The following is a 26,170-nucleotide window of genomic DNA, read 5'->3' as shown; positions in this document are numbered from 1 at the left end:
TTGTATGCATTGAGTGTCTTGAGCAGAAATATATATCCTTTGATAACTGTTTAAGATACTGATTGAGTGTTGGTTTATCTGTGAGGCCAACAGTTGGCCTTCAATAGGGAAAATGGGGGCATAGGTTCGAGCTGAATGGGAGCTCAAAAAACTTATTTTGATTAGATTGACAAATGTAGAATTTGATCTGATTGAACCAAAATTGAATCTTGCAGCTTGACATCAACCCAGAGTTATCAACACAAATTTGAAATTCTTAGTCTACTCAAATTCTCTTCTGTCATCTTCCACCACTTCTGAAAAAAAATCATCCTATCCTTGATTAGTAGGGCACAATCATTCAACTCACAGAAATCCCCATTAACTTGATCAGTGACGCTTTTTTGACCCATTAGAGGGAGTATTGCAAGGGATGCTTCCATCTGTTTTTCCTGCACCAGGTGGTCTAGACGGAAATAGCTAACTCTTCTTTTCCCCATGGAAATATGCAGTGTAGTTGTCAATTAGACTGGAATTCCAACTCTGTTCTATAGTAGCTGATTGCTCAATGTGTTAATGTCGATTATAGTAGATTGCAGTTCAGGGACTTAGTTTCCTAATATGTTAGCTATTGTCATGTGTAATGCATGCTGAAAGGTTGTGTTGTTATCGACACTGTCCATATATAGCCTTTATTTTTAATGGTAAAATAATCAAAGGATTATAATAACAGTAATTGCTGTTGTCGTATTCAACACCACTACTCTTAGTTTGATCAATTGTAAACAATTTTACAACACCAAGTTATAGTCCAGCAATTTTATTTTAAATTCACAAGCTTTCGGAGGCTACCTCCTTCCTCAGGTGAACGATGCGGAAATGAAGTCCTCGAAATGAAGTCGCATTTATAATTCACAGAACAATGCTGGTGATAACAGACAGTTTTTTCAACTGCCCGTTGCCAAGGCAATCAGTGTGCAGACAGACAGGTGTTACCTGCCAGGTCTCAGAATATACAAATCACCAAAAAAAACAACAAACAAAAAAAAAACAGAGATAGAGAGGTAGAAACATAGAAAAGACAGCAACTGACCCGTTATATTAAAAACAGATAACATTTGTTTGCTGGTGGGGTAACGTGTAGCGTGACATGAACCCAAGATCCCGGTTGAGGCCGTCCTCATGGGTGCGGAACTTGGCTATCAATTTCTGCTCGACGATTTTGCGTTGTCGTGTGTCTCGAAGGCCGCCTTGGAGTACGCTTACCCGAAGGTCGGTGGCTGAATGTCCTTGACTGCTGAAGTGTTCCCCGACTGGGAGGGAACCCTCCTGTTTGGCGATTGTTGCGCGGTGTCCGTTCATCCGTTGTCGCAGTGTCTGCATGGTCTCGCCAATGTACCATGCTCCGGGGCATCCTTTCCTGCAACGTATGAGGTAGACAACGTTGGCCGAGTCACAGGAGTATGAACCATGCACCTGGTGGGTGGTGTCCTCTCGTGTGATGGTGGTATCTGTGTCGATGATCTGGCATGTCTTGCAGAGGTTACCGCGGCAGGGTTGTGTGGTGTCGTGGACGCTGTTCTCTTGAAAGCTGGGTAATTTGCTGCGAACGATGGTCTGTTTGAGGTTGGGTGGCTGTTTAAAGGCGAGTAGTGGAGGTGTGGGGATGGCCATAGCGAGGTGTTCGTCGTCATTGATGACATGTTGAAGGCTGCGGAGAACATGGCGTAGTTTCTCCGCTCCGGGGAAGTACTGGACGACAAAGGGTACTCTGTTGGTTGCGTCCCGTGTTAGTCTCCTGAGGAGGTCTATGCGATTTTTTGCTGTGGCCCGTCGGAACTGTCGATCGATGAGTCGAGCGTCATATCCCGTTCTTACTAGGGCGTCTTTCAGCGTCTGTAGGTGTCCATCGCGTTCCTCCTCGTCTGAGCAGACCCTGTGTATTCGCAGGGCCTGTCCATAGGGGATGGCCTCTTTGACGTGGTTAGGGTGGAAGCTGGAAAAGTGGAGCATCGTGAGGTTGTCCGTGGGCTTGCGGTAGAGTGAGGTGCTGAGGTGCCCGTCTTTGATGGAGATTCGTGTGTCCAAGAAAGAAACTGATTCTGAGGAGTAGTCCATGGTGAGCTTGATGGTGGGATGGAACTTGTTGATGTTATCGTGTAGTCTCTTCAGTGATTCCTCGCCGTGGGTCCATAGAAAGAAAATGTCGTCGATGTATCTGGTGTATAGTGTTGGTTGGAGGTCTTGTGCAGTGAAGAAGTCGTGCTCGAACTTGTGCATGAAAATGTTGGCGTATTGGGGTGCAAATTTGGTCCCCATGGCTGTTCCGTGTGTTTGGGTAAAGAACTGGTTATCGAAGGTGAAGACATTGTGATCCAGGATGAAGCGGATGAGTTGTAGGATGGCGTCCGGAGATTGGCTGTTGTTGGTGTTGAGTATTGATGCTGTCGCAGCGATGCCGTCATCGTGGGGGATACTGGTGTAGAGTGCCGAGACGTCCATCGTGGTGAGAAGTGTTCCTGGTTCAACTGGTCCGTGGGTACTGAGTTTTTGTAGGAAGTCTGTAGTGTCGCGACAGAAGCTGGGGGTTCCCTGTACGATGGGTTTCAGGATGCCCTCGATGTATCCAGAGAGGTTCTCACACAGGGTTCCGTTGCCTGATACGATAGGACGTCCAGGTGTGTTGGCTTTGTGTATCTTTGGGAGGCAGTAGAAGTCTCCCACGCGGGGATTACGTGGGATGAGAGTGCGTAGGATGCTTTGAAGGTCTGGATCGAAGGTCTTGATCAGTTTGTTGAGCTGGTGGGTGTGTTCTTTGGTCGGGTCTGCGGGTAACCGTCTGTAGTGTTCCTGGTTGTCCAGTTGTCGGTATGCTTCTTTGCAATAGTCCGTTCTGTTCTGTATGACTATGGCTCCTCCTTTGTCCGCTGGTTTGATGACGATGTTGCGGTTGTTCTTGAGAGCGTTGATGGCGTTGCGTTGTGCTCGGGTGACATTCTGGACTGTCTTCTGAGTGCGGCTGATGAATCTGGCATTGACGCATTTCCTGACAGCTTGAGCATACATGTCCAGCTGAGGGCAGTGACCCTCTGGAGGAGTCCAGTTTGACTCTTTCCTCTTCGGTTGCTGTACCGCGGATCCCTCTGTCTGCTGTTCCGGATCGTCAATTGTCTCATTGGGTTCGCTGCTGAAATTTTGTGGTTTGTGGTAGAATTCCCGGAGCCTCATTCTCCTGATGAATTCCTCTGTGTCCGCCGCGAGACTCGTGGGGTCCATTTTGGTAGTGGGGCAGAAATTGAGCCCTCGGCTGAGAACTTCGATTTCGTCTGGTTGAAGGGTGTGGTCGGACAAATTGACGATAGACTTCCCTGTGGTTGCAACCGTGGTGCCAGGGGAAGCTTGGTCGATGCTGGTGGTGATGCCGAGTTTCTCAAGCTTCCTGCTCTTGGTTTTCATGTAGGCAGCGTAGTTCCGTTGCCTCGTCTGTTTGGCGGTATAACGTAGCTGGTCTGCTGTGTCCTGAGTACAGGTTGAGAGTATGGACTCTATCTTGGTTTGAAGGTTGTGGCGTCTGCTGTAGAGTTGGTGTACGAGATGGTTGCGGAGTGTGCGAGATGTACGGCGGCAGAGTCTCTCAGCATAATCCGAGTTGTATGTGGACCTGAGTGGGTTCGTGATCTGGAGTCCTTTCGGGATCTTGTCTGCTTTCTTGCAGCTCTGTAAAAACTTGATGTCTGTGTCTAAATGCGCGATCTTCTTGGATATCCTTTCCACTGTGAGCCGGCAGTTTGTGGTGTCGATGGTAGTCATGATGTGGAGATGCCGGTGATGGACTGGGGTTGACAATTGTAAACAATTTTACAACACCAAGTTATAGTCCAGCAATTTTATTTTAAATTCACAAGCTTTCGGAGGCTACCTCCTTCCTCAGGTGAACGATGCGGAAATGAAGTCCTCGAAATGAAGTCGCATTTATAATTCACAGAACAATGCTGGTGATAACAGACAGTTTTTTCAACTGCCCGTTGCCAAGGCAATCAGTGTGCAGACAGACAGGTGTTACCTGCCAGGTCTCAGAATATACAAATCACCAAAAAAAACAACAAACAAAAAAAAAACAGAGATAGAGAGGTAGAAACATAGAAAAGACAGCAACTGACCCGTTATATTAAAAACAGATAACATTTGTTTGCTGGTGGGGTAACGTGTAGCGTGACATGAACCCAAGATCCCGGTTGAGGCCGTCCTCATGGGTGCGGAACTTGGCTATCAATTTCTGCTCGACGATTTTGCGTTGTCGTGTGTCTCGAAGGCCGCCTTGGAGTACGCTTACCCGAAGGTCGGTGGCTGAATGTCCTTGACTGCTGAAGTGTTCCCCGACTGGGAGGGAACCCTCCTGTTTGGCGATTGTTGCGCGGTGTCCGTTCATCCGTTGTCGCAGTGTCTGCATGGTCTCGCCAATGTACCATGCTCCGGGGCATCCTTTCCTGCAACGTATGAGGTAGACAACGTTGGCCGAGTCACAGGAGTATGAACCATGCACCTGGTGGGTGGTGTCCTCTCGTGTGATGGTGGTATCTGTGTCGATGATCTGGCATGTCTTGCAGAGGTTACCGCGGCAGGGTTGTGTGGTGTCGTGGACGCTGTTCTCTTGAAAGCTGGGTAATTTGCTGCGAACGATGGTCTGTTTGAGGTTGGGTGGCTGTTTAAAGGCGAGTAGTGGAGGTGTGGGGATGGCCATAGCGAGGTGTTCGTCGTCATTGATGACATGTTGAAGGCTGCGGAGAACATGGCGTAGTTTCTCCGCTCCGGGGAAGTACTGGACGACAAAGGGTACTCTGTTGGTTGCGTCCCGTGTTAGTCTCCTGAGGAGGTCTATGCGATTTTTTGCTGTGGCCCGTCGGAACTGTCGATCGATGAGTCGAGCGTCATATCCCGTTCTTACTAGGGCGTCTTTCAGCGTCTGTAGGTGTCCATCGCGTTCCTCCTCGTCTGAGCAGACCCTGTGTATTCGCAGGGCCTGTCCATAGGGGATGGCCTCTTTGACGTGGTTAGGGTGGAAGCTGGAAAAGTGGAGCATCGTGAGGTTGTCCGTGGGCTTGCGGTAGAGTGAGGTGCTGAGGTGCCCGTCTTTGATGGAGATTCGTGTGTCCAAGAAAGAAACTGATTCTGAGGAGTAGTCCATGGTGAGCTTGATGGTGGGATGGAACTTGTTGATGTTATCGTGTAGTCTCTTCAGTGATTCCTCGCCGTGGGTCCATAGAAAGAAAATGTCGTCGATGTATCTGGTGTATAGTGTTGGTTGGAGGTCTTGTGCAGTGAAGAAGTCGTGCTCGAACTTGTGCATGAAAATGTTGGCGTATTGGGGTGCAAATTTGGTCCCCATGGCTGTTCCGTGTGTTTGGGTAAAGAACTGGTTATCGAAGGTGAAGACATTGTGATCCAGGATGAAGCGGATGAGTTGTAGGATGGCGTCCGGAGATTGGCTGTTGTTGGTGTTGAGTATTGATGCTGTCGCAGCGATGCCGTCATCGTGGGGGATACTGGTGTAGAGTGCCGAGACGTCCATCGTGGTGAGAAGTGTTCCTGGTTCAACTGGTCCGTGGGTACTGAGTTTTTGTAGGAAGTCTGTAGTGTCGCGACAGAAGCTGGGGGTTCCCTGTACGATGGGTTTCAGGATGCCCTCGATGTATCCAGAGAGGTTCTCACACAGGGTTCCGTTGCCTGATACGATAGGACGTCCAGGTGTGTTGGCTTTGTGTATCTTTGGGAGGCAGTAGAAGTCTCCCACGCGGGGATTACGTGGGATGAGAGTGCGTAGGATGCTTTGAAGGTCTGGATCGAAGGTCTTGATCAGTTTGTTGAGCTGGTGGGTGTGTTCTTTGGTCGGGTCTGCGGGTAACCGTCTGTAGTGTTCCTGGTTGTCCAGTTGTCGGTATGCTTCTTTGCAATAGTCCGTTCTGTTCTGTATGACTATGGCTCCTCCTTTGTCCGCTGGTTTGATGACGATGTTGCGGTTGTTCTTGAGAGCGTTGATGGCGTTGCGTTGTGCTCGGGTGACATTCTGGACTGTCTTCTGAGTGCGGCTGATGAATCTGGCATTGACGCATTTCCTGACAGCTTGAGCATACATGTCCAGCTGAGGGCAGTGACCCTCTGGAGGAGTCCAGTTTGACTCTTTCCTCTTCGGTTGCTGTACCGCGGATCCCTCTGTCTGCTGTTCCGGATCGTCAATTGTCTCATTGGGTTCGCTGCTGAAATTTTGTGGTTTGTGGTAGAATTCCCGGAGCCTCATTCTCCTGATGAATTCCTCTGTGTCCGCCGCGAGACTCGTGGCGGACACAGTTTGATCAGCAGCTCTACCCTAATGTCTTATTGCATTTTTGATAACAGTAATAATTCTCTCACAATGTTCTCTATTTTGCTGCCTATTGTACTCCATGCTTAACCTTTTATTTTGATTATTCTCAATACAGGAAGAAGAGAATTCATCCAAAGACTAAAACTTGAAGCTAAATTGAATGTGCATGATGGTTGTGTGAGTATACACTTACAAACTTTAAAAAAATATTCTAGCAATGAACAAAGAAATGGTGTACTCCACCATTTTTTGCCCTGTACTGGAATCTAAGGAGGCTCAGAAAATCAAAATTTCAATTTTTGAAAAGTGAATGGCTTTCCATTTTAATCAAGCTAAAAATATTTGTTGCAGTACTTATTTTTTTTCTGCTTTCATTATTGCATCACTATACATCCGGTTATCTACATTACTTCATACCTCTTTTAAATTTTTTTCCCCAACCAGAGTGCTAGATTATCTTTATTGGCTCTGGTTAGGGGTATATTGCTTCCAGTTTGGAAACCAAGAGATACTATAAAAGGATGGTTAGTCCCTTCCCATTTGTTTCTATTCCCGTTCCTTCTTCTTGGTATTGGCTGAAAGTTACATTTCAACTAGTTAAAGTTAACTAATGCATTATACTCCACGATGGTGCATATCATAATTGGGATACTTACAATTTCCTAAATATTTTGTCATTTAAGTAGACAATGTGATATTTGACTACTAAACTAATGAGCACAGTTCTATATTACAAGATAAATACGAATTCGGCCCATATTAATTCATCGGTCCAGAAGCACCCTACAGTCCTCCCATTGCAATATCCAATTGTTTCTTAAATAGACCCAGGTATTTGCCTCCTCCACTCTATTTGGAAGTCTATTCCAATTGTTGATCGCTCTCTGCAAAGAACTTCCTGATATCAGTCCAAAAGTTCCCCATTACAGTTTTGGATCTCTGTCCTCTTATCCTATTCCCACAATTTAGTTTAAAGTAGTATACCAGATTTACCTTTTCAAAATCATTTACTATTTCATTATTTACTATTTTATATTTTATCACCGGTCGGATGCCTCCTCCCCAGGCTGAGAAACCGGAGGCTCTAGTCTTTCCTCGTATCTCACACCTCTGATATCAGGGGGATAATTTTAACCCCCAAGGACTGGTGGGTTGGGGCAGGTGGGAAGGTAAAAAAAAAGTAAAACTCTAACCCCCACCTGCCTACAAGCCGCCCACCTCTGGTTTTAACGGAGGGGGGGGTGGGAGCGGGCGATCAGTCCACCCTCGGGAGGTTTTTGAGGAGGCTGCGTGCCTCCATTTTAACTCAAGTTTTATTTAACTCCCGGGAGGTCAGAATCCCAGCATATGAAAGGGGGCAAAAAGGGCCGCATCCATGAGGCAAGTGCTTTTTATTGCACTGCTTGTAGGCCTGGAGGAGCAGGACTCCTTCCCCCTGGCCTGCCAAGCTTACCTTTTCAACACCCTGTAATGGGACCCTTGCTATCGGCCAAGCCTCCCCCTTCCACGGCATCTGCTCTGTGGCGTCCGGCGTCCGACCCCCTCCCCCACCCCAAAGTGAACTCCAAAGACCCCGCACTCACCCCGACCCATCCAATCCAATACTGCAGATCACTAACACCCGGGGTGGGGGAGGGGGATGCTGGAAGAGAATAAGTCTGGCATCGCGGGGGAGGGATGATGGGGGTTGGCGGGGGAGACACGGTTGGCTGTCGGGCATGAAAAAATTTAAAACGTCAAAATTGGCAGGATCATTACTTCCAGGTTTCCCATTCCCAAATCCTCTCCCCGCTCTCTTCCTGCCTCGGGGTTAATATCCAGCCCGATATGTTTCAAAAAATCATTTGGAATGCCAAGGGAAATTGACTAGTATTACAATTATAAAGCTACTTAAATATTAGGAATAGCTCTATTATTGTAAGATCAACCATAATCAATTCAATTAAGCACTGAAAACACAATTTTAAATAACATTTTAAATACTTTTGGTGTCCTGTCACTTTTTTTTTCCTCTTTATTCTCTCCACCTCTATTCTTTATCCTATTTTTTCATTTTAACTTTTGTTTACACTTTTTCTACTTAATGTGGTCTATTCACAATCAACTTTTAGATTGTGCTCCAGAACTAGCTGCGCCTCTAGCCAAGCTATTCCAGTACAGCTACAACACTGGCATCTACCCGACAATGTGGAAAATTGCCCAGGTATGTCCTGTCCACAAAAAGCAGGACAAATCCAATCCGGCCAATTACCGCCCCATCAGTCTACTCTCAATCATCAGCAAAGTGATGGAAGGTGTCGTCGACAGTGGTATCAAGCGGCACTTACTCACCAATAACCTGCTCACCGATGCTCAGTTTGGATTCCGCCAGGATCACTCTGCTCCAGACCTCATTACAGCCTTGGTCCAAACATGGACAAAAGAGCTGAATTCCAGAGGTGAGAGTGACTGCCCTTGACATCAAGGCAGCATTTGACCGAGTGTGGCACCAAGGAGCCCTAGTAAAATTGAAGTCAATGGGAATCAGGGGGAAAACTCTCCAGTGGCTGGAGTCATACCTAGCACAAAGGAAGATGGTAGTGGTTGTTGGAGGTCAATCATCTAAGCCCCAGGACATTGCTACAGGAGTTCCTCAAGGCAGTGTGCTAGGCCCAACCATCTTCAGTTGCTTCATCAATGACCTTCCCTCGATCATAAGGTCAGAAATGGGGATGTTCGCTGATGATTGCACAGTGTTCAGTTCCATTCGCAATCCCTCAGATAATGAAGCAGTCCGAGCCCGCATGCAGCAAGACCTGGACAACATCCAGGCTTGGGCTGATAAGTGACAAGTAACATTTGCGCCAGACAAGTGCCAGGCAATGACCATCTCCAACAAGAGAGAGTCTAACTACCTCCCCTTGACATCAACGGCATTACCATCGCCGAATCCCCCACCATTAACATCCTGGGGGTCACCATTGACCAGAAACCTAACTGGACCAGCCATATAAATACAGTGGCTACAAGAGCAGGTCAGAGGCTGGGTATTCTGTGGTGAGTGACTCACCTCCTGACTTCCCAAAGCCTTTCCACCATCTACAAGGCGCAAGTCAGGATTGTGATGGAATACTCTCCACTTGCCTGGATGAGTGCAGCTCCAACAACACTCAAGAAGCTCGACACCATCCAGGACAAAGCAGCCCGCTTGATTGGCACCCCATCCACCACCCTAAACAATCTCTCCCTTCACCACCGGCGCACAGTGGCTGCAGTGTGTACCATCCACAGGATACACTGCAGCAACTCGCCAAGGCTTCTTTGACAGCACCTCCCAAACCCGCGACCTCTACCACCTAGAAGGACAAGAGCAGCAGGTACGTGGGAAGAACACCACATGCACGTTCTCCTCCAAGTCACACACCATCCCAACTTGGAAATATATCGCCGTTCCTTCATCGTCGCTGGGTCAAAATCCTGGAACTTCCTTCCTAACAGCACTGTGGGAGAACCTTCACCACATGGACTGCAGCGGTTCAAGAAGGTGGCTCACCACCACCTTCTCAAGGGCAATTAGGGATGGGCAATAAATGCCGGCCTCGCCAGCGACGCCCACATCCCATGAACGAATAAAAAAAAATTATCGTCACATATACTGTTTATGAACATTTTCCTCTTGAGACGAGCTGTTGGATAAATTGATTATCAAGGGTTAACTGCATTTCTGGAAAAATACAGGGAATGCCTTTAAGAGTTTTTTGTTCCATCTTTGCAACAGGTAAACACAATTTGCTGGAATGATACAGGGGAATATATTCTATCAGGATCCGATGACACCAACCTAGTGATAACCAATCCATATAGTAGAAAGGTAAATTAAGTCATAATATGTGAATTAAAAATACAGTATAAGCAAGTATCAAAGTACGATGTTGAAAAAAATGTACTGTTAAACATAGATGGTATTTCATTCTTTTTATTTCGTGGGATAAAATTATCATTGTCTCTTAACACATTGGGGTCGATTTTAGCATCCGCGATCGGGTGCGTTCCTGGCGGGGGGGGTGGGGGGGCCTCCGAAAATCGGGGTTTCCTGGGGCGGGTCAGGAGCTCCAACCCGCCCACTTCCAGGTTTCCCACAGACGCGCTGACATGCGCGCGCAGCCCCCGCATGTGGGACTCCCGCAGGCAATTAAAGCCGGCGGGGTGCCACTTAAAGTATTTATCTTGGTATTTCAGGTCGTTTACAGACCTGATTAACGAGATATTTCAGGAGGGTTGGGATTTTACAAACAACTGAAACTATTTCCCATACTGGGGGAAACACTCCCAGTTCAAATGGACGTGTTGCAGCCATCAGCCTGTGGCAGCTGCAAAGGTTCATTTGACAGGTAGTGGGGGGGGAGACCCTCACTCATTTCAGGAAGCCCTCCTGTCACTTTGGACAAAGTTCAGCCTCCACCACCCTCCTCCCAACAATACAATTCACCAACTTGCACACTTACCCCGGTGTCCAGACACATGTACCTACCTTGCGGACCCCTTCAGATGTACACCTTCCGGATGGGGGCCGCCGTAGCTGCAGTCATGACCTCCTCGGAGGGCGAACAGCATCACCAGCCTCGCCGGCCACGCCGTCCACCTCTGACACGTGGAGCTCCACAACACAGTGCTGTGACACCTCAACCTGCACAGCAGGAGGGAGGGCAACGGCAGAGAGAGATGCGTCGCAGAGGGCACTACCCTCGCCACAGGGTCCACAGACCGAGGCTCAGCTTCCTGAACCTCTCTGAGCAGCAGTGCACACAGAGGCTCAGAGTCACTCGACATGTAGTCGTGGACATCTGCAGCCTCCTTCATGCCGAGCTGCTACCGGCTGGCCCGAGCACCATCTTCTTACCTGTCGCTGTCAAAGTCACCACTGCCCTCAACAACTTCTCCTCCGCATCCTTCCAGGGTGCCACCGGGGACATCACCGACGTCTCTCAGTCGTCTGCACAAAAGAGCCCTGCAAATACACCTACACCCACTCTGCAGTGACACAATGGGAGGCATCTGGTGTGGGTCTTCATTGTGATCCTCAGGAAAGGGCATTATTGCACAAACCAGACAAGATTCGCAAAGACGTGGCAGTAGTGGTGCCAATATAATATGTGATGTGAGTTGGTCAGAAATTAAATATAAGTAAAAACCATGACAAACCCTCAAACACCCTTGTGCATCCCCTTCATGCTCACGAGATGTTTGCCTTACGCTGCCTACTGCACATATGTGATGCATGCTCTGTGGCTGCAGCACAGGTAGTGGCAGGTTGAGCGAGGCTGACTGTGAAAGAGATGCATGAGAGGGTGAGTATGAGATAGAGCCATGAGATTGTATGAGGATTGGGTTGAGTGGTAGTGGCGGGATGAGTACTGGCGAGGTGAGTAAGTGCAGGTGAGATGAGGATGAGGTTTGAGTGGGTGTGAGGGGTGATGTGACAGAGTAGTGTTGGCAGTGCAGAAGGAGGTGTGGGGTGGGGGTGGTGATGTGGCAGACGGAGTGTAGGGGAATGAGTAAGTGTACTCACTTTGGCTGACCTACTTAGGTCATTGAAGCGTCTCCTGCACTGTATGCAGGTGGGCGATATGTTGGTAGTGCTGGTGATCTCCTCTGCCACCTCGAGCCAGGCCTGCTTGGTGGCAGAGGCAGGCCGCTTCCTCCCGCCCGCCGGGGGGAAGATCTCTGTCCTCCCCCTCCTCCTCACCCCATCCTATGATACCTGGAGTTAGGCATCATTAAACCTGGGAGCAGTTTACCCCCTGGGCTGCTCCATGCTGTAATTTTTCCTATTTCTTACAGCATCAGTCAGTGGAGGACTGCCCCTTTAAATAGAGCTCCTCCAGCTGACAGACCTTACTGCGCGCGAGCAATCTGCCCGCCGCGCAGCTCAACAGCGGGGAACTCGGAACAAGAGGTAAGTGGATCCAATTAGCCTGCAATTGCACGTGAGGCAGACTGATTTCACCGGGCGCGTTACCCACGCGCCCAATCGCCCCCCCCCCTGCCGAGAACCCGCCGCCCTGGTAATATCTGGCCCATTGTCTCTAGAAGTATTATTTTAAAAAAACTATAATTTTTTTTCCCCTCTACAAACAATGTACAGGATTGATAAGTTACTTAAGGTATATTGTTCTCCCAGAATATTTAGACAAATGAATTGTATAAGGAGGTGCACCATATTCAAAAGAAAGTCTTTGCCAATAGATAATCAGGCAACTGGTTTAAGGATTTTATCAACAGATACATGTGGTGGCACAGTTGTGTCCTGGAGGCTATATAGGAACAGGAGTAAGCCATGCAACCCCTCGAGCCTATTCCGCCATTCATTCAGATCGTAGCTGATCTGAGTTTCCTTTCCTTCCCAGTGCAGGAAGCCTTGTCTTTGTGCAAAAGGGAAATCCTTTCCCACACAGTCTCTGCTCAACACTGTTTAAATTGGGGACTTAGTGGAGTGAGCAATCAAACCCGTGTACTCCGTTACGTGCTCCAAACTACCCTTTTGGTCTTTTTAATCTTTTCTGAAGATTGTAGCATGACCTTGGATCCAAATCTAGTTATGTGGGGCTCTTCTAGTGGCAGCTTGTAACTTTTAAATCGCACTGAACCTTAACAGCTAGTTTGTCTGAAATTCATGCAAAGACAGTTATGCATTTTGCAAGTAAATGTTAAGGAGGACTTTTATCTTAATAAAATTTTCAAAATTATCCTTTTGTTGCTGCTACATTTTGTTGGCAGAAATTGGAAAACAGTAGTTGATTGCAGCTCATGAAAGCCAACATAAAAGATCAAAGTTATCACTTTATGTAATGCCAGGGGATATTACATCTCACTAAAGTTGTAAACTGGCTTGAGTTGTGCTCTAAGGTGCATTAATTTATTACCTTCTGTAAAGTGCAGAAAACAATGATTGCTGGACAACCAAGTCAATCCTGTAGTGCTGTATCATTACACTTGTCTAAGGATAATTTTGCTTCACTTATGTGATGACAACTGTGTGTCTCTTTATTTAAAGAAAAATAAATTCTGGTTTCAGATTCTTTCAACTATACGTTCAGGTCACCGAGCAAACATTTTTAGTGCAAAATTTCTTCCACACACCAGTGACAAACAGATTATTTCCTGCTCAGGAGATGGTGTCATATTTTATACCAACACAGAGCGAGATGCAGAAGCAAATCGACAGTGCCAGTTTAACTGCCACTATGGAACAGCTTATGAGGTAATATAGTAATATTGGTGGTGATAGTGATATTATGGGTGGAGAATAACAAAATGCAGGAAATCCTTGATTCAGTCATCTTTGATTCCAGAAACTCTTGTATTTGATGTAAGAGTTTAAAGTTTATTTTTGTGAGTTAAAAGTAGTTACTTTCTAAATTAATTCTCTGAAATGCATCCTGAATACCATAATTGATGTATCCTGTGCCACAAACTTCCTAGTCATATGTGATGAGAGCTCTGAAAGGATAGTGAAAATTATCAATGATTGTTTTCTTACCCTCCTAAGTTATCAACTCAGCTAACGGTTTAGTCTGACAACCTGTGTAGGTTGCAGACTTGCTCTTGTCCACTCTTTTCTCCACCTACCCCTCAAAATCCATTAAATGTTGTTCAAGCAGTCCACAGTAGAATCATAGAAAGATTACGGAAGGAGGCCCATTGAGTCCGTGCTGGCTCTATGCAAGAGCAATCCAGCTGGTCCCACTCCCCCGCCCTATCCCCGTAGCCCAGCAATTTTTTTCCTTTCAAGTACATATCCAATTCCCTTTTGAAAGCCACGATTGAATCTGCCTCCACCACCCCTTCAGGCAGTGCATTCCAAATCCTAACCGCTCGATGTGTAAAAAAAGTTTTTCCTCATGCCACCTTTTGGTTCTTTTGCCAATCACCTTAAATCTATATCCTCTGGTTCTTGACCCTTCCGCCAATGGGAACAGTTTCTCTCCAACTACTCTGTCTAGACCCTTCATAATTTTGAATACCTCTATCAAATCTCCTTTCAACCTTCTCTGTTCCAAGGCGAACCCCAGCTTCTCCAGTCTATCCAAGTAACTAAAGTCCCTCATCCCTGGAATCATTCTGGTAAATCTTTTCTGCACCCTCTCTAACGCCTTCACATCTTTGCTAAAGTGCGGTGCCCAGAACTGGACACAATACTCCAGCTGTGGCCGAATCAGTGTTTTATAAAGGTTCATCATGACTTCCATACTTTTGTACTCTATGCCTCTATTTATAAAGCCCAGAATCCCATATGCTTTTTTAACCGTTTTTTCAACCTGCCCTGCTACCTTCAATGATTTATGTACATAATCCCCCAGATCTTTCTGTTCCTGTACCCCTTTTAGAATTGTTCTTTTATATTGCCTCTACTCATTCTTCCTACTCAAATGTATCACCTTGCATTTCTCTGCATTAAATTTAATTTGCCACGTGTCCGCCCATGCCACCAGCCTGTCTATATTCTCTTGAAGTCTATCATGGTCCTCCTCACTGTTCACTACACTTCCAAGTTTTATGTCATCTGCAAATTTGGAAATTGTGCCCTGTACACCCAAGTCCAAGTCATTAATGTATATCAAGAGAAGCAGTGGTCCTGGCTGTCACTCTGCCTGGAGGACGTGGATGTCATCTGTTTTTATCTGTTAGATAGTAAAAATAGTGTACAGAGATTATTTATAATACAGCCCAAGCATAATTATACTTGGTGTGTGTGTTAATGTGCAAGAAAGTCAAAAGGCATTCAATATTTCTTGTATCCATTATTAAAGACTAATGATGTGTGGTGTCATCAAATGAAAATTTGAAAATATAGCACATTTCATGGACGTAGTTTGGGTTTTGATTTGGTCCTGCATTAGTAGAGAAAAAAAGATGAAATTATTGCTCTTGACCTTCATAACAGCATAATGTTAGTGTGAGCTAAATTTATTACTTGTTTTTTTAAAAAAATAATAAAACCATACTCCCTGAATCTCAAACTCCACCTCATGGCAATATAACTTATGCATTGCCTTATCCAGTGGTTTTGTGTTTTAAACCTTATTTGATGTATTAGCTTTGGTTAATCTGGAATTCAGTTATGTAATTAAGGTGCTTGTCCTGTGTTGTCATTTGAGTGAGTTAACTAACATTCTACTCCATAAAAAATAATCTTTCGTGACTTTGAAATAGTTTAAGTTTACTGAAACAATTGTATATAACCAAAACTCCATGCCATTATAAGATAGTGGCTGGCTGTGTATAAAATTAAATATATAACGGGCTGCTACCATTCCATTTCCAGTCGCATTTTGTAAGATGGCAGTTACTGACTGGTTTTGTACTTTGTTCTTCATTTAAGTTTTTATCTTAAAATATCTTAAGTGCAGTACAATGTAGTGTGTAAGTTGTGAGGCACAGTTGTTTTGTGAAACTACAGCATATTGTGTATAACTTTGCTCAGCTCAATTTCTGCAATTTCTTAAAATTGATGCAATATTTTGAAATTCTTATTGGAAAGAGTTGGGAAGTTCAAAATAATGGTCTATAAAATTGTACACAAATACCACACTTTATTTTAAAACTGTTTTTGCAAAACTGGCTTCATTTTCAAAAATGTAATTGAGTTCTTTGCCATTTTGAAATATCTTTTTCCCTATTTAGTTTCACATGTACTGATCACCATGCCCTAATTGAGATAGCAGAACTTGTTTTCTGTCTTCGCACCGGTATGAGTCTTATTGCATGAGGAGGTGTATGACAGTGATGCAGGGTGACTGTTTTTCTCCCAACCTGTGGAAAAGTACCTCATCTCTGTACCTCTTCTTTCCATCTTGATGGGAACTCAACATATTGGGTACATTCTACTACTCCTAAATCACTGGCTTTCCATTGCAAAATTTAAATTTTCTCTGTTCATGTGAAAAGAGTATTATCAAATGTTACACAATCTCTTTCATGCAATCTTCCTAAATCCATTGCAATAATGAATCATAATTGCATCCAAACATTTAATATTCCCACTTAATATTTTAAATTGCAGAGCTTAAACTACAAAATACATTTTAAATTGTGTAGATTAAGGAAATATCCCTTTTTGCTAGGGTTAAACAAAGCCATTTACAACAACAACTAACATTTATATAGCGCTTTTAATGTAGCGTCCCTTGACGCTTCGCAGAGCAATTATCAAACAAAATTTGACACCGAGCCACATAAGAAGATATCAGGACAGGTGACAAGAGGTAGGTTTTAAGGAATGTCTTAAAGGAGGAGAGAGAGATAGAGATACAGTGAGGTTTACGGAGGGAACTCCAGAGCTTAGGGCTTAGGCAGGTGAAGGCATGGCCGCCAATGGTAGAGCGCAGAAAATCGGGGATGCAGAAGAGGCCAGAATTGGAGGAGTGCAGAGATCTTGGAGGGTTGTAGGGCTGGAGGAGGTTACAGAGATAGGGAGGGGCGAGGCCATGGAGGAATTTGAAAATAAGGATGAGAATTTTAAAATCGTGGCGTTGCCGGATCGGGAGCCAGTGTAGGTCAGCGAGCACAGGGGTGATGGATGAGCAGGTCTTGGTACAACTTAGGATACAAGCAGCAGAGTTTTGAATGAGCTCAAGTTTACAGAGGGTGCAAGGTAGGAGGTCAGCCAGGAGAGCATTGGAATAACCGAGTCTACGACAATCTAGCAGCTTTCATGGTCACTTTTGCTGATGCTAGCCCACAAATTAACAGATTTATGAATTCAATTTCACAACTTGCCATGGTGGGATTTGAACTCACAACCTCTGGATTGCTAGCTCCGTACCGTAGTCACTAGGTTACCATGCCCAAATACAGTCAGTCCTATGGATAAGGAAAGTTGCAAGTTTGATCTGTGGTATTGAGTTAGCTAATCTCAACTACTGTAGAAGTACAGCTGCAGTAATTGGCTTCAACATACTTGGGTTAGGAAGAGAAAAATCAGAATTCATATTCGTGATTGCTACTAGGTGACACCTGTTGGAAGATGCATGTATGGCTGTCTGGTGAAGGTTAGATTGGTCTTAGCTGTGATTCCTTCCAATGGCCAAGTAGTCTGACAACACTTGGGTAGATTTTCAACTTATTGCCAGGCGTAAAACTGACATTGCGGATCAGCTGCGTATTATAAAAATTGCCTGATTTTAATTTCCGTTGATTTCAAATGATCCGCAACGTCAGTTTTATGCCCATCAGCAAGTTGAAAATCTACCCCTCCTTGTGCTGGCTCACATATGAAGAGCAGCCATTTGCAACAATACATGCTGCTTTTTTTTTTCCAGATCATGACAGTACCAAATGATCCTTACACATTTCTATCATGTGGTGAAGATGGTACAGTAAGGTGGTTTGATGTGAGAGTGAAGACTAACTGTACAAAAGAAGATTGCAAAGATGTGAGTTTAAGAAATACACATTTCATAGACATGATCATACATTTTTAGCGCGCCTGATATAAAGATGCTACTAATAATATGCTCAGATGTTTGTCTGAAAACTCAATTAACAGCATCCTGTTGCAAATTTGCATTTTTTATTTGCAAATTTGTAATGTTTAAATGTGAATTTGCAACATAGTAAGGTCTGTTTAAAAGTAGCCAAAATGAACTAGAATTATGCTGGCACTGGAGGTGGGTTACCACTAGGTCTCAAGATCCTTTTATGAATGTATACTTTAAAACAGAATTGGTAAAGGGTCTGTTCACTGTTTTGGCACACTGGTTCAAGATATTGTTGCAAGGTTACTGAATGAACACAGCTTCAAATAAGCCAGGTTTGCTTGAAAGATGTAGTCTGATCATAACACCTTAAAATATAGCTTCCAGTATTTATATTATAGATTGTTAGAGCATAAAACAATTGGGCAGTGTGATCTTTCGAACCTGGAGTTTTTTTGTGTGTGGTAAATTGAGAGGTAAAGATTAACTTGTTGTTAATGCAAAGTGGACAGCAAGGTATCTGAAATGCTGTTTCAGTTTCTGCAACCATGTTTAGGATTAAGTAAGTAGCAAGGACTTGTAAATAAGCCAATGAGTAAAGCAAAGCTGTTTTGTGTCCATAATCTGTTTGTCGTGGAGGGTGGGAGTCTCTCTTCTGGACTGGTTTATAAAGCTTGGTAAGTTAGTTGTTTAAGTTCTGCTCGTGTTTACTGGTTGTCTGTTTTTGTATCAGGTTTGATATGAGTATTTTACTGTCAAATGCCCTCTGTAAAGTTAAGCACCTCACTTTCAAATGTGGACATTCTGTATAACAACATTAACTGAATTGACTTGAATTTTTGAGTTAGCAATTTCCTAATTAGAAATGTATATCTTAAAACTAAAGATAATTTCCTTAAGATTTCAAAGTGTCTTTCAAAACAGGACATTCTAATAAACTGTCGTCGTGCAGCTACTTCAATCGCTATCTGCCCCTTGATGCCATACTACTTGTCTGTTGGCTGCTCAGATAGCTCTGTGAGAATATACGATCGAAGGATGCTTGGCACAAGAGCTACAGGTATTTAATATTTTTTTACTTGTCACCCAAAATAAGAGCAGGCCTATTTAACATTACGGGCAGCCTGAAATGTAATTATAAGTTTAGTTTCAATTATAAGTTGATATGATTTAAATCCTCATATCCCTTTTGGATGATTTGCAGCAGGGAACATGCATATGCAGTGGATGCAAAATGTAAATTTTAATAAATGAAGGCGATTTGAAAGTATAGTGTTTTAACTGAGGACAGATAGCTTGTTAAAGGACAAGTTCACAGGTCTGGTCTTTTAGTCAATCTGGAAGCCTTAATTACTATTACTTCGAGAAGTTCAATATTGCAGTTGATTCAACTCTCGAGTATGTAACATTTTGTAGCGATCTGATTTTGTCTAAAATCTGTAGGCTCTGATTAGGTGTTACAGTTTTCTGATGACCCAGATGGCAAAATGTTAGGTAAAATTTCATCAGTAGCTGAATGTGAAACATGATAGGAGACATCACTCTCATGGTACAGTTGTACCATAGAGCCTTCAGTGGTATTCTGTGTTTCATAGATGGGTTCGATAGATGACATTAATCGAAACAATGCAGAGAAATGTGAGATGATGCGTTTTGGAAGGAAGAATAAGGATACTGTAAAAGGTAGAGGAGCAGAGGAACTCTGGTTTAGAGGGACAAATCTTTAAAAATGAGAGAACAGGCTCGATGGGCCGAATGGCCTCCTTCTGTGATGTAACGATTCTATGATTCTATAAAGTTTTTTTTTAAAAAGCATGTGGGGTCCTAGGTTGTATAAATAGGGGCATAGAGTGCAAAACCAAAGCTAAACCGATAGATATAGCACCATTAACATGGAAAAAAATGTCCCAAGGTATTTAACAGAAATGCCAGGAATAAATGAATGCCGAAGAGGGAGATATTAGGAGGGTTGACCAAAAGTTTGGTCAGAGGTGGGTTTTAAGGAGGATGGTAAAGGAGGAGAGTGAGGTGGGGAGGGGAGGCAGAGGGGTTTAGGGAGGGAATTCCAGGTGCCTAAGTGTGGCTGAAGATACAGCTGCCAATAGTGGGGCGGGGGAAATTCTCAAGAGAGTGTGGGGACGTTGCAGAGCTGGAGTTGGTTACAGAGATGGGAGGGGCGAGGACATGAAGGAATTTGAATGCAAGGGTGAGAATTTTAAATTTGAGTTTGAGGTGGAAACAAACGGTCTTTGTGACAGAAAGGCTGTATGGTTACAAACTCAGCTCGGGTCGAATAGAACACCAAGGTCGCAACCTGAGATAGTGGCCGGGGAGGGGGATAGAATCGGTAGCAAGGGTATGGAGTTTATGGAGGGGGCCAAAGACTTGGCCCCGATATTTAGGGGGAGGAGGTGTAACGGCTGGGAAACCTGGAAATGTGGGTTTCCTGGCAGTCCTGCCAAATTTAACAACAGGATCTCATTTAAATTTTTTTGACTCCATTTCCCAGCCAGCAGCCAGCCAGATTGGGAAGCTGGCTGGCAATTGGGCGGAAAGACCTATAGCACCAGGCCGCAGTCGGGGAGCAACAGGAAGGAGGGAGAGATCTGGGGTCGGGGGGGTGGGGGAGGGGAGCATGGAGAAGGCCACAGGCCATGTGTAGATCAGGGGGCAGAGAGGGGAGAGGACATTGCAGGCCGTGAGCATATTGGGGGCTGGGGAAATGGGGAGGGGACATTGCGGGCCGTGAGTAGATCGGGGTGAGTGAGGGCTAGGAGGGAGAGGACATTGGGGCTCGTGAGTAGATTGGGGTAAGGGGGGGGGGTGGCGGAGGACATTACAGGCCGTGAGTATATCGGGATGGGGAAGGGGGGAGGGGACATTGCGGGCCGTGAGTAGATCGGGGGTGGAGGGGGGAAGGGGGAGAGGACATTGCGGGCCTTGAGTAGATCGGGGGTGGGAAGGGGGAGAGGGCATTGCGGGCCGTGAATAGATCGGAGGTAGGAGGGGGAAGAGGACATTGCAGGTTGTGAGTAGATCGGAGATGGGAGGGGGTAGAGGACATTGTGAGCCGTGAGTAGATCAGAGGTGGGAGGGGGTAGAGGACATTGCGAGCCGTGAGTAGATCAGGGGTGGGAGGGGGAGAGGACCTTGCGGGGCGGGAGTAGATCAGAGGGTTTGCGATCGCGAGCGTCCGATTGTAAGGGGGGTTCTGATCGTGGGTAGGGAAGCAGGTTAACTTGAGGCACCGGATGGAAGCACCCCTGCTCCTCCTGGTGCACAAGCAGTGCTGGAAAGGCACATATCTGCTGGATCTGACAGTTCTCACCTCCCTTCAGCTGCTGGGTTTCTCGAGCCCTGTGAAACCCGGTCCACAGCCATTAAATTTAAAACTGTCCTAGAATTTGAGGCACGCAGCCTCATTAAAATATTTAAATGACAGGCCCGCCTCTGGAGAGCAGGTTAGTTGCCCGCTCCCCAACTCATCTCCGTTAAAACCAGAAGTGGCGGGTTGGGGTCGGGTTTCCAATTTTTGAATTTTTAACCCCTCCGCCCCTCTCTTGCCTGTCCTGAGGGGTTAAAATCCCCCCCCCTCCCTTTTGCCTTCGGTCTTATCAGTGTTTAACTGGAGAAAATTCTGGCTCAGCTAAGACTGGACGTCTGACAAGCAGTCCGATAACACAGACAGTGGAGGAGTTGAGGGAGATGGTGGAGAATTAAAACTGGGTGACGTCATTGCACGTGTAGAATTTGAATCCATGTCTGCAGATGATGTTGCCCAGGGGCAGAATGTAGATGAGGAAAAGAAGGGGCCAAGGATAGATCGTTGGGGGACTCCAGAGGTAACAGTGTAGTGGCAGGCAGAGAAGCCATTGCTGGAGATACTCTAACTATGATTGGATAAGTAAGAGTAGAAGCAAGTGAAGTTTGTTGGAACAGAGAATGCTGTACAAGTAATAGTGGTTGAAATAGAAATCATAACAGCTTCTATGCCGATCAATTAACTAAAAGTTGATTCCAAATGCAGTTTGTTGCAAACTAAAAGAAGCATTTTGCAGAAAACGTTTTAACTAGGATCTGAGATGTTAATTTTTTTTTATTCGTTCATGGGATGTGAGAGTCGCTGGCAAGGCCAACATTTATTGCCCATCCCTAATTGCCCTTGAAAAGGTGGTGGTGAGCCGCCTTCTTGAACCGCTGCAGTCCGTAAAAGATAAATATTTGAAAATGAAAAGGAAATAGGACAGCTCTTTCAGAGAACTGGAAGAGGCACGATGGGTCAAATGGATGTCTTCTGTGGTGTAAAATTCTATTGTTCTACGTTTATCTTTATTTCTTTGCAGGTAGTTACAATGCTCGAGCAACTACTGGAATGTGTGCAAGATTTGTACCACCACATCTTACCAATAAGTCTTGTCGAGTTACATCTCTCTGTTACAGTAATGATGGGCAGGAAATTCTTGTTAGTTATTCCTCAGACTACATTTATCTTTTTGACCCCAATGATGATCAGGGTCGTGAACTTAAACTCCCCTCAACAGATGAGAGAAGAGAACCAGAGGTAGGTGATTTCTTAGTATTTGAGACAAAGGGATTAATGCTGCATCATAAAAGTTGGTATGCCGATCAATTAACTAAAAGTTGATTCCGAATGCAGTTTGTTGCAAACTAAAAGAAACATTTTGCAGAAAACGTTTTAACTAGGATCTGAGATGTTAATTTTTTTTTTATTCGTTCATGGGATGTGAGAGTCGCTGGCGAGGCCAGCATTTATTGCCCATCCCTAATTGCCCTTGAAAAGGTGGTGGTGAGCTGCCTTCTTGAACCGCTGCAGTCCGTGTGTGAAGGTTCTCCCACAGTGCTGTTAGGAAGGGAGTTCCAGGATTTTGACCCAGCGACGATGAAGGATCGGCGATATATTTCCAAGACTGGATGGTGTGTGACTTGGAGGGCAACGTGCAGGTGGTGTGTTCCCATATACCTGCTGCCCTTGTCCTTCTGGGTGGTAGAGGTCGTGGGTTTGGGAGGTGCTGTCGAAGAAGCATTGGCAAGTTGTTGCAGCCACGGTGTGCCAGTGGTGAAAGGAGTGAATGTTTAGGGCGGTGGATGGGGTGCCAATCAAGCGGGCTGCTTTGCCTGGATGGTGTCGAGCTTCTCGAGTGTTGTTGGAGCTGCACTCATCCAGGTAAGTGGAGAGTATTCCATCACACTCCTGACTTGTGCCTTGTAGATGGTGGAAAGGCTTTGTGGAGTCAGGAGGTGAGTCACTCGCCGCAGAATACCCAGCCTCTGACCTGCTATTGTAGCCACAGTATTTATGTGGCTGGTCCAGTTAAGTTTCTAGTCAATGGTGACCCCCAGGATGTTGTTTGTGGGGGAGTTGGCGATGGTAATGCCGTTGAATGTCAAGGCGAGGTGATTAGACTCTCTCTTGTTGGAGATGATCATTGCCTGGCACTTGTCTGGTGCGAATGTTACTTGCCACTTATCAGCCCAAGCCTGGATGTTGTCCAGGTCTTGCTGCATGCGGGCACGCACTGCTTCATTATCTGAGGGGTTGCGAATGGAACTGAACACTGTGCAATCATCAGCGAACATCCCCATTTCTGACCTTATGATGGAGGGAAGGTCATTGATGAAGCAGCTGAAGATGGTTGGGCCTAGCACACTGCCCTGAAGAACTCCTGTAGTAATGTCCTGGTGCTGAGATGATTGGCCTCCAACAACCACTACCATCTTCCTTTGTGCTCGGTATGACTCCAACCACTGGAGAGTTTCCCCCCGATTCCCATTGACTTCAATTTTACTAGGGCTCCTTGGTGCCACACTCGGTCAAATGCTGCCTTGATGTCAAGGACAGTCACTCTCACCTCACCTCTGGAATTCAGCTCTTTTATCCATGTTTGGACCAAGGCTGTAATGAGGTCTGGAGCCAAGTGGTCCTGGCTGAATCCAAACTGAGCATCGGTGAGCAGGTTATTGGTGAGTAAATGCTGCTTGATACCACTGTCGACGATACCTTCCATCACTTTGCTGATGATTGAGAGTAGGCTGATGGGGCGGTAATTGGCCAGATTGGATTTGCCCTGCTTTTTGTGGACAGGACATACCTGGGCAATTTTCCACATTGTCAGGTAGGTGCCAGTGTTGTAGCTGTACTGGAACAGTTTGGCTAGAGGCGCGACTAGTTCTGGAGCACAAGTCTTCAGCACTACAGCCGGGATGTTGTCAGGGTCCATAGCCTTTGCTGTATCCAGTGCACTCAGCTGTTTCTTGATATCTCGTGGAGTGAATCGAATTGGCTGAAGACTGGCTTCTGTGATGGTGGGGATATCGGGAGGAGGCCGAGATGGATCATCCACTCGGCACTTCTGGCTGAAGATGGTTGCAAACGCTTCAGCGTTGTCTTTTGCACTCACGTGCTGGACTCCGCCATCATGGAGGATGGGGATGTTTACAGAGCTGCCTCCTCCCGTTAGTTGTTTAATTGTCCACCACTATTCACATCTGGATGTGGCAGGACTGCAGAGCTTTGATCTGATCCTTTGGTTGTGGAATCGCTTAGCTCTGTCTATGGCATGCTGCTTCCGCTGTTTAGCATGCATGTAGTCCTCAGTTGTAGCTTCACCAGGTTGGCACCTCATTTTTAGGTACGCCTGGTACTGCTCCTGGCATGCTCTTCTACACTCCTCATTGGACCAGGGTTGTTGGTAATGGTAGAGTGAGGAATATGCAGGGTTACAGATTGTGCTGGAATACAATTCTGCTGCTGCTGATGGCCCACAGCACCTCATGGATGCCTAGTTTTGAGCTGCTAGATCTGTTCTGAATCTATCCCATTTAGCACAGTGCGACAGGTAGATTGGTGAGAACGAGGTCAAGTCGGTTTTTCCCTCGTGTTGGTTCGCTCACCACCTGCCGCAGACCCAGTCTGGCAGCTGTGTCCTTCAGGACTCGGCCAGCTCGGTCAGTAGTGGTGCTACCGAGCCACTCTTGGTGATGGACATTGGAGTCCCCCACCGAGAGAACATTCTGTGCCCTTGCTATACCCTCAGTGCTTCCTCCAAGTGGTGCTCAACATGGAGGAGGACTGATTCATCAGCTGAGGGAGGGCGGTAGGTGGTAATCACCAGGAGGTTTTCTTGCCCATGTTTGACCTGATGCCATGAGATTTCATGGGGTCCAGAGTCAATGTTGAGGACTCCCAGGGCCACTCCCTCCTGACTGTATATCATGTACTGCCACCTCTGGTTGGTCTGTCCTGCCGGTGGGACAGGACATACCCAGGGATGGTGATGGAAGAGTCTGGGACATTGGCTGAAAGGTATGATTCTGTGAGAATGGCTGTGTCAGGCTGTTGCTTGACTAGTCTGTGGGGCAGCTTTCCCAATTTTGGCACAAGTCCCCAGATGTTAGTGAGGAGGACTTTGCAGGGTCGACTGGGCTTGTATCGCCTTTGTCATGTCCGGTGCCTAGTGGTCCGTCCGGTTTTATTCTTATTATGACTTTTCGTAGCGAGATTTTACAACTGAGTGGCTTGCTAGGCCATTTCAGAGGGCAATTAAGAATCAACCACATTGCTGTGGGTCTGGAGTCACATATAGGCCAGACCAGGTAAGGGCGGCAGGTTTCCTTCCCTAAAGGACATTAGTGAACCAGATGGGTTTTTACGACAATCCGGTAGTTTCATGGCCACCATTACTGGTGCTAGTTTTTTTTTTAATTCCAGATTTTATTTTAATTAATTGAATTTAAATTCCCCAGCTGCCATGGCAGGATATGAACTCATGACTCCAGATTATTAGTCCAGGCCTCTGGATTACTAGTCCAGTAACATAACTACTATGCTACCGTACCCATTAAGAGTAAGTGAGGAAGAAAATGACATGATAAATATGGTGGATCCAGTAGTATCAGTTAGTTCTGTGAAGTTTACTTTGTGATCATGTTTGAAGTTGCAATGTTTGCATGTAAAACTTGAGTGTTCGACAGCACCTCCCAAACCCGCAACCTCTACCACCGAGAAGGACAAGGGCAGCAGGCACATGGGAACACCACCACCTGCATGTTCCCCTCCAAGTTACACACCATCCCGACTTGGAAATATATCGCTGTTCCTTCATCGTCGCTGGGTCAAAATCCTGAAACTCCCTTCCTAACAGCACTGTGGGAGAACCTTCACCACACGTACTGCAGCGGTTCAAGAAAGAGGCTCATCACCACCTTCTCAAGGGCATTTCGGGATGGGCAATAAATGCTGGCCTTGCCAGCGATGCCCACATCCCATGAACGAATAAATTAAAAAAAAATATTTTCATTGGAATTTAAATTCTGAATGAAAAGAAAATCGCTGTACATACATTTGTTCCTGATC

The 26,170-nt window shown here is 45.7% G+C and overlaps 1 protein-coding gene across 8 annotated transcripts in view; it reads left to right on the top strand.

Moving 5' to 3' along the window:
- dcaf6 (ddb1 and cul4 associated factor 6) overlaps positions 1-26,170 on the top strand; it is a 146,279-nt gene that overhangs the window by 28,847 nt on the left and 91,262 nt on the right. For all 8 annotated transcript variants that reach the window (XR_010964413.1, XM_067992918.1, XM_067992917.1 and 5 more), the window contains exons 2-7: positions 6,456-6,517; positions 10,098-10,190; positions 13,395-13,580; positions 17,641-17,754; positions 18,721-18,856; positions 22,140-22,357. Coding sequence is in view for 7 of the 8 variants with exons in the window: in XM_067992918.1 (XP_067849019.1) it covers positions 6,456-6,517; positions 10,098-10,190; positions 13,395-13,580; positions 17,641-17,754; positions 18,721-18,856; positions 22,140-22,357 (809 nt within the window). In the remaining variant the exon portion in view is untranslated. The remainder of the gene's footprint in view (positions 1-6,455; positions 6,518-10,097; positions 10,191-13,394; positions 13,581-17,640; positions 17,755-18,720; positions 18,857-22,139; positions 22,358-26,170) is intronic.

This window comes from Heptranchias perlo, chromosome 11, assembly GCF_035084215.1.
Source record: "Heptranchias perlo isolate sHepPer1 chromosome 11, sHepPer1.hap1, whole genome shotgun sequence".
Classification (NCBI taxonomy): Eukaryota; Metazoa; Chordata; class Chondrichthyes; order Hexanchiformes; family Hexanchidae; genus Heptranchias; species Heptranchias perlo.
This window is presented reverse-complemented; position numbering and strand designations above follow the sequence as displayed.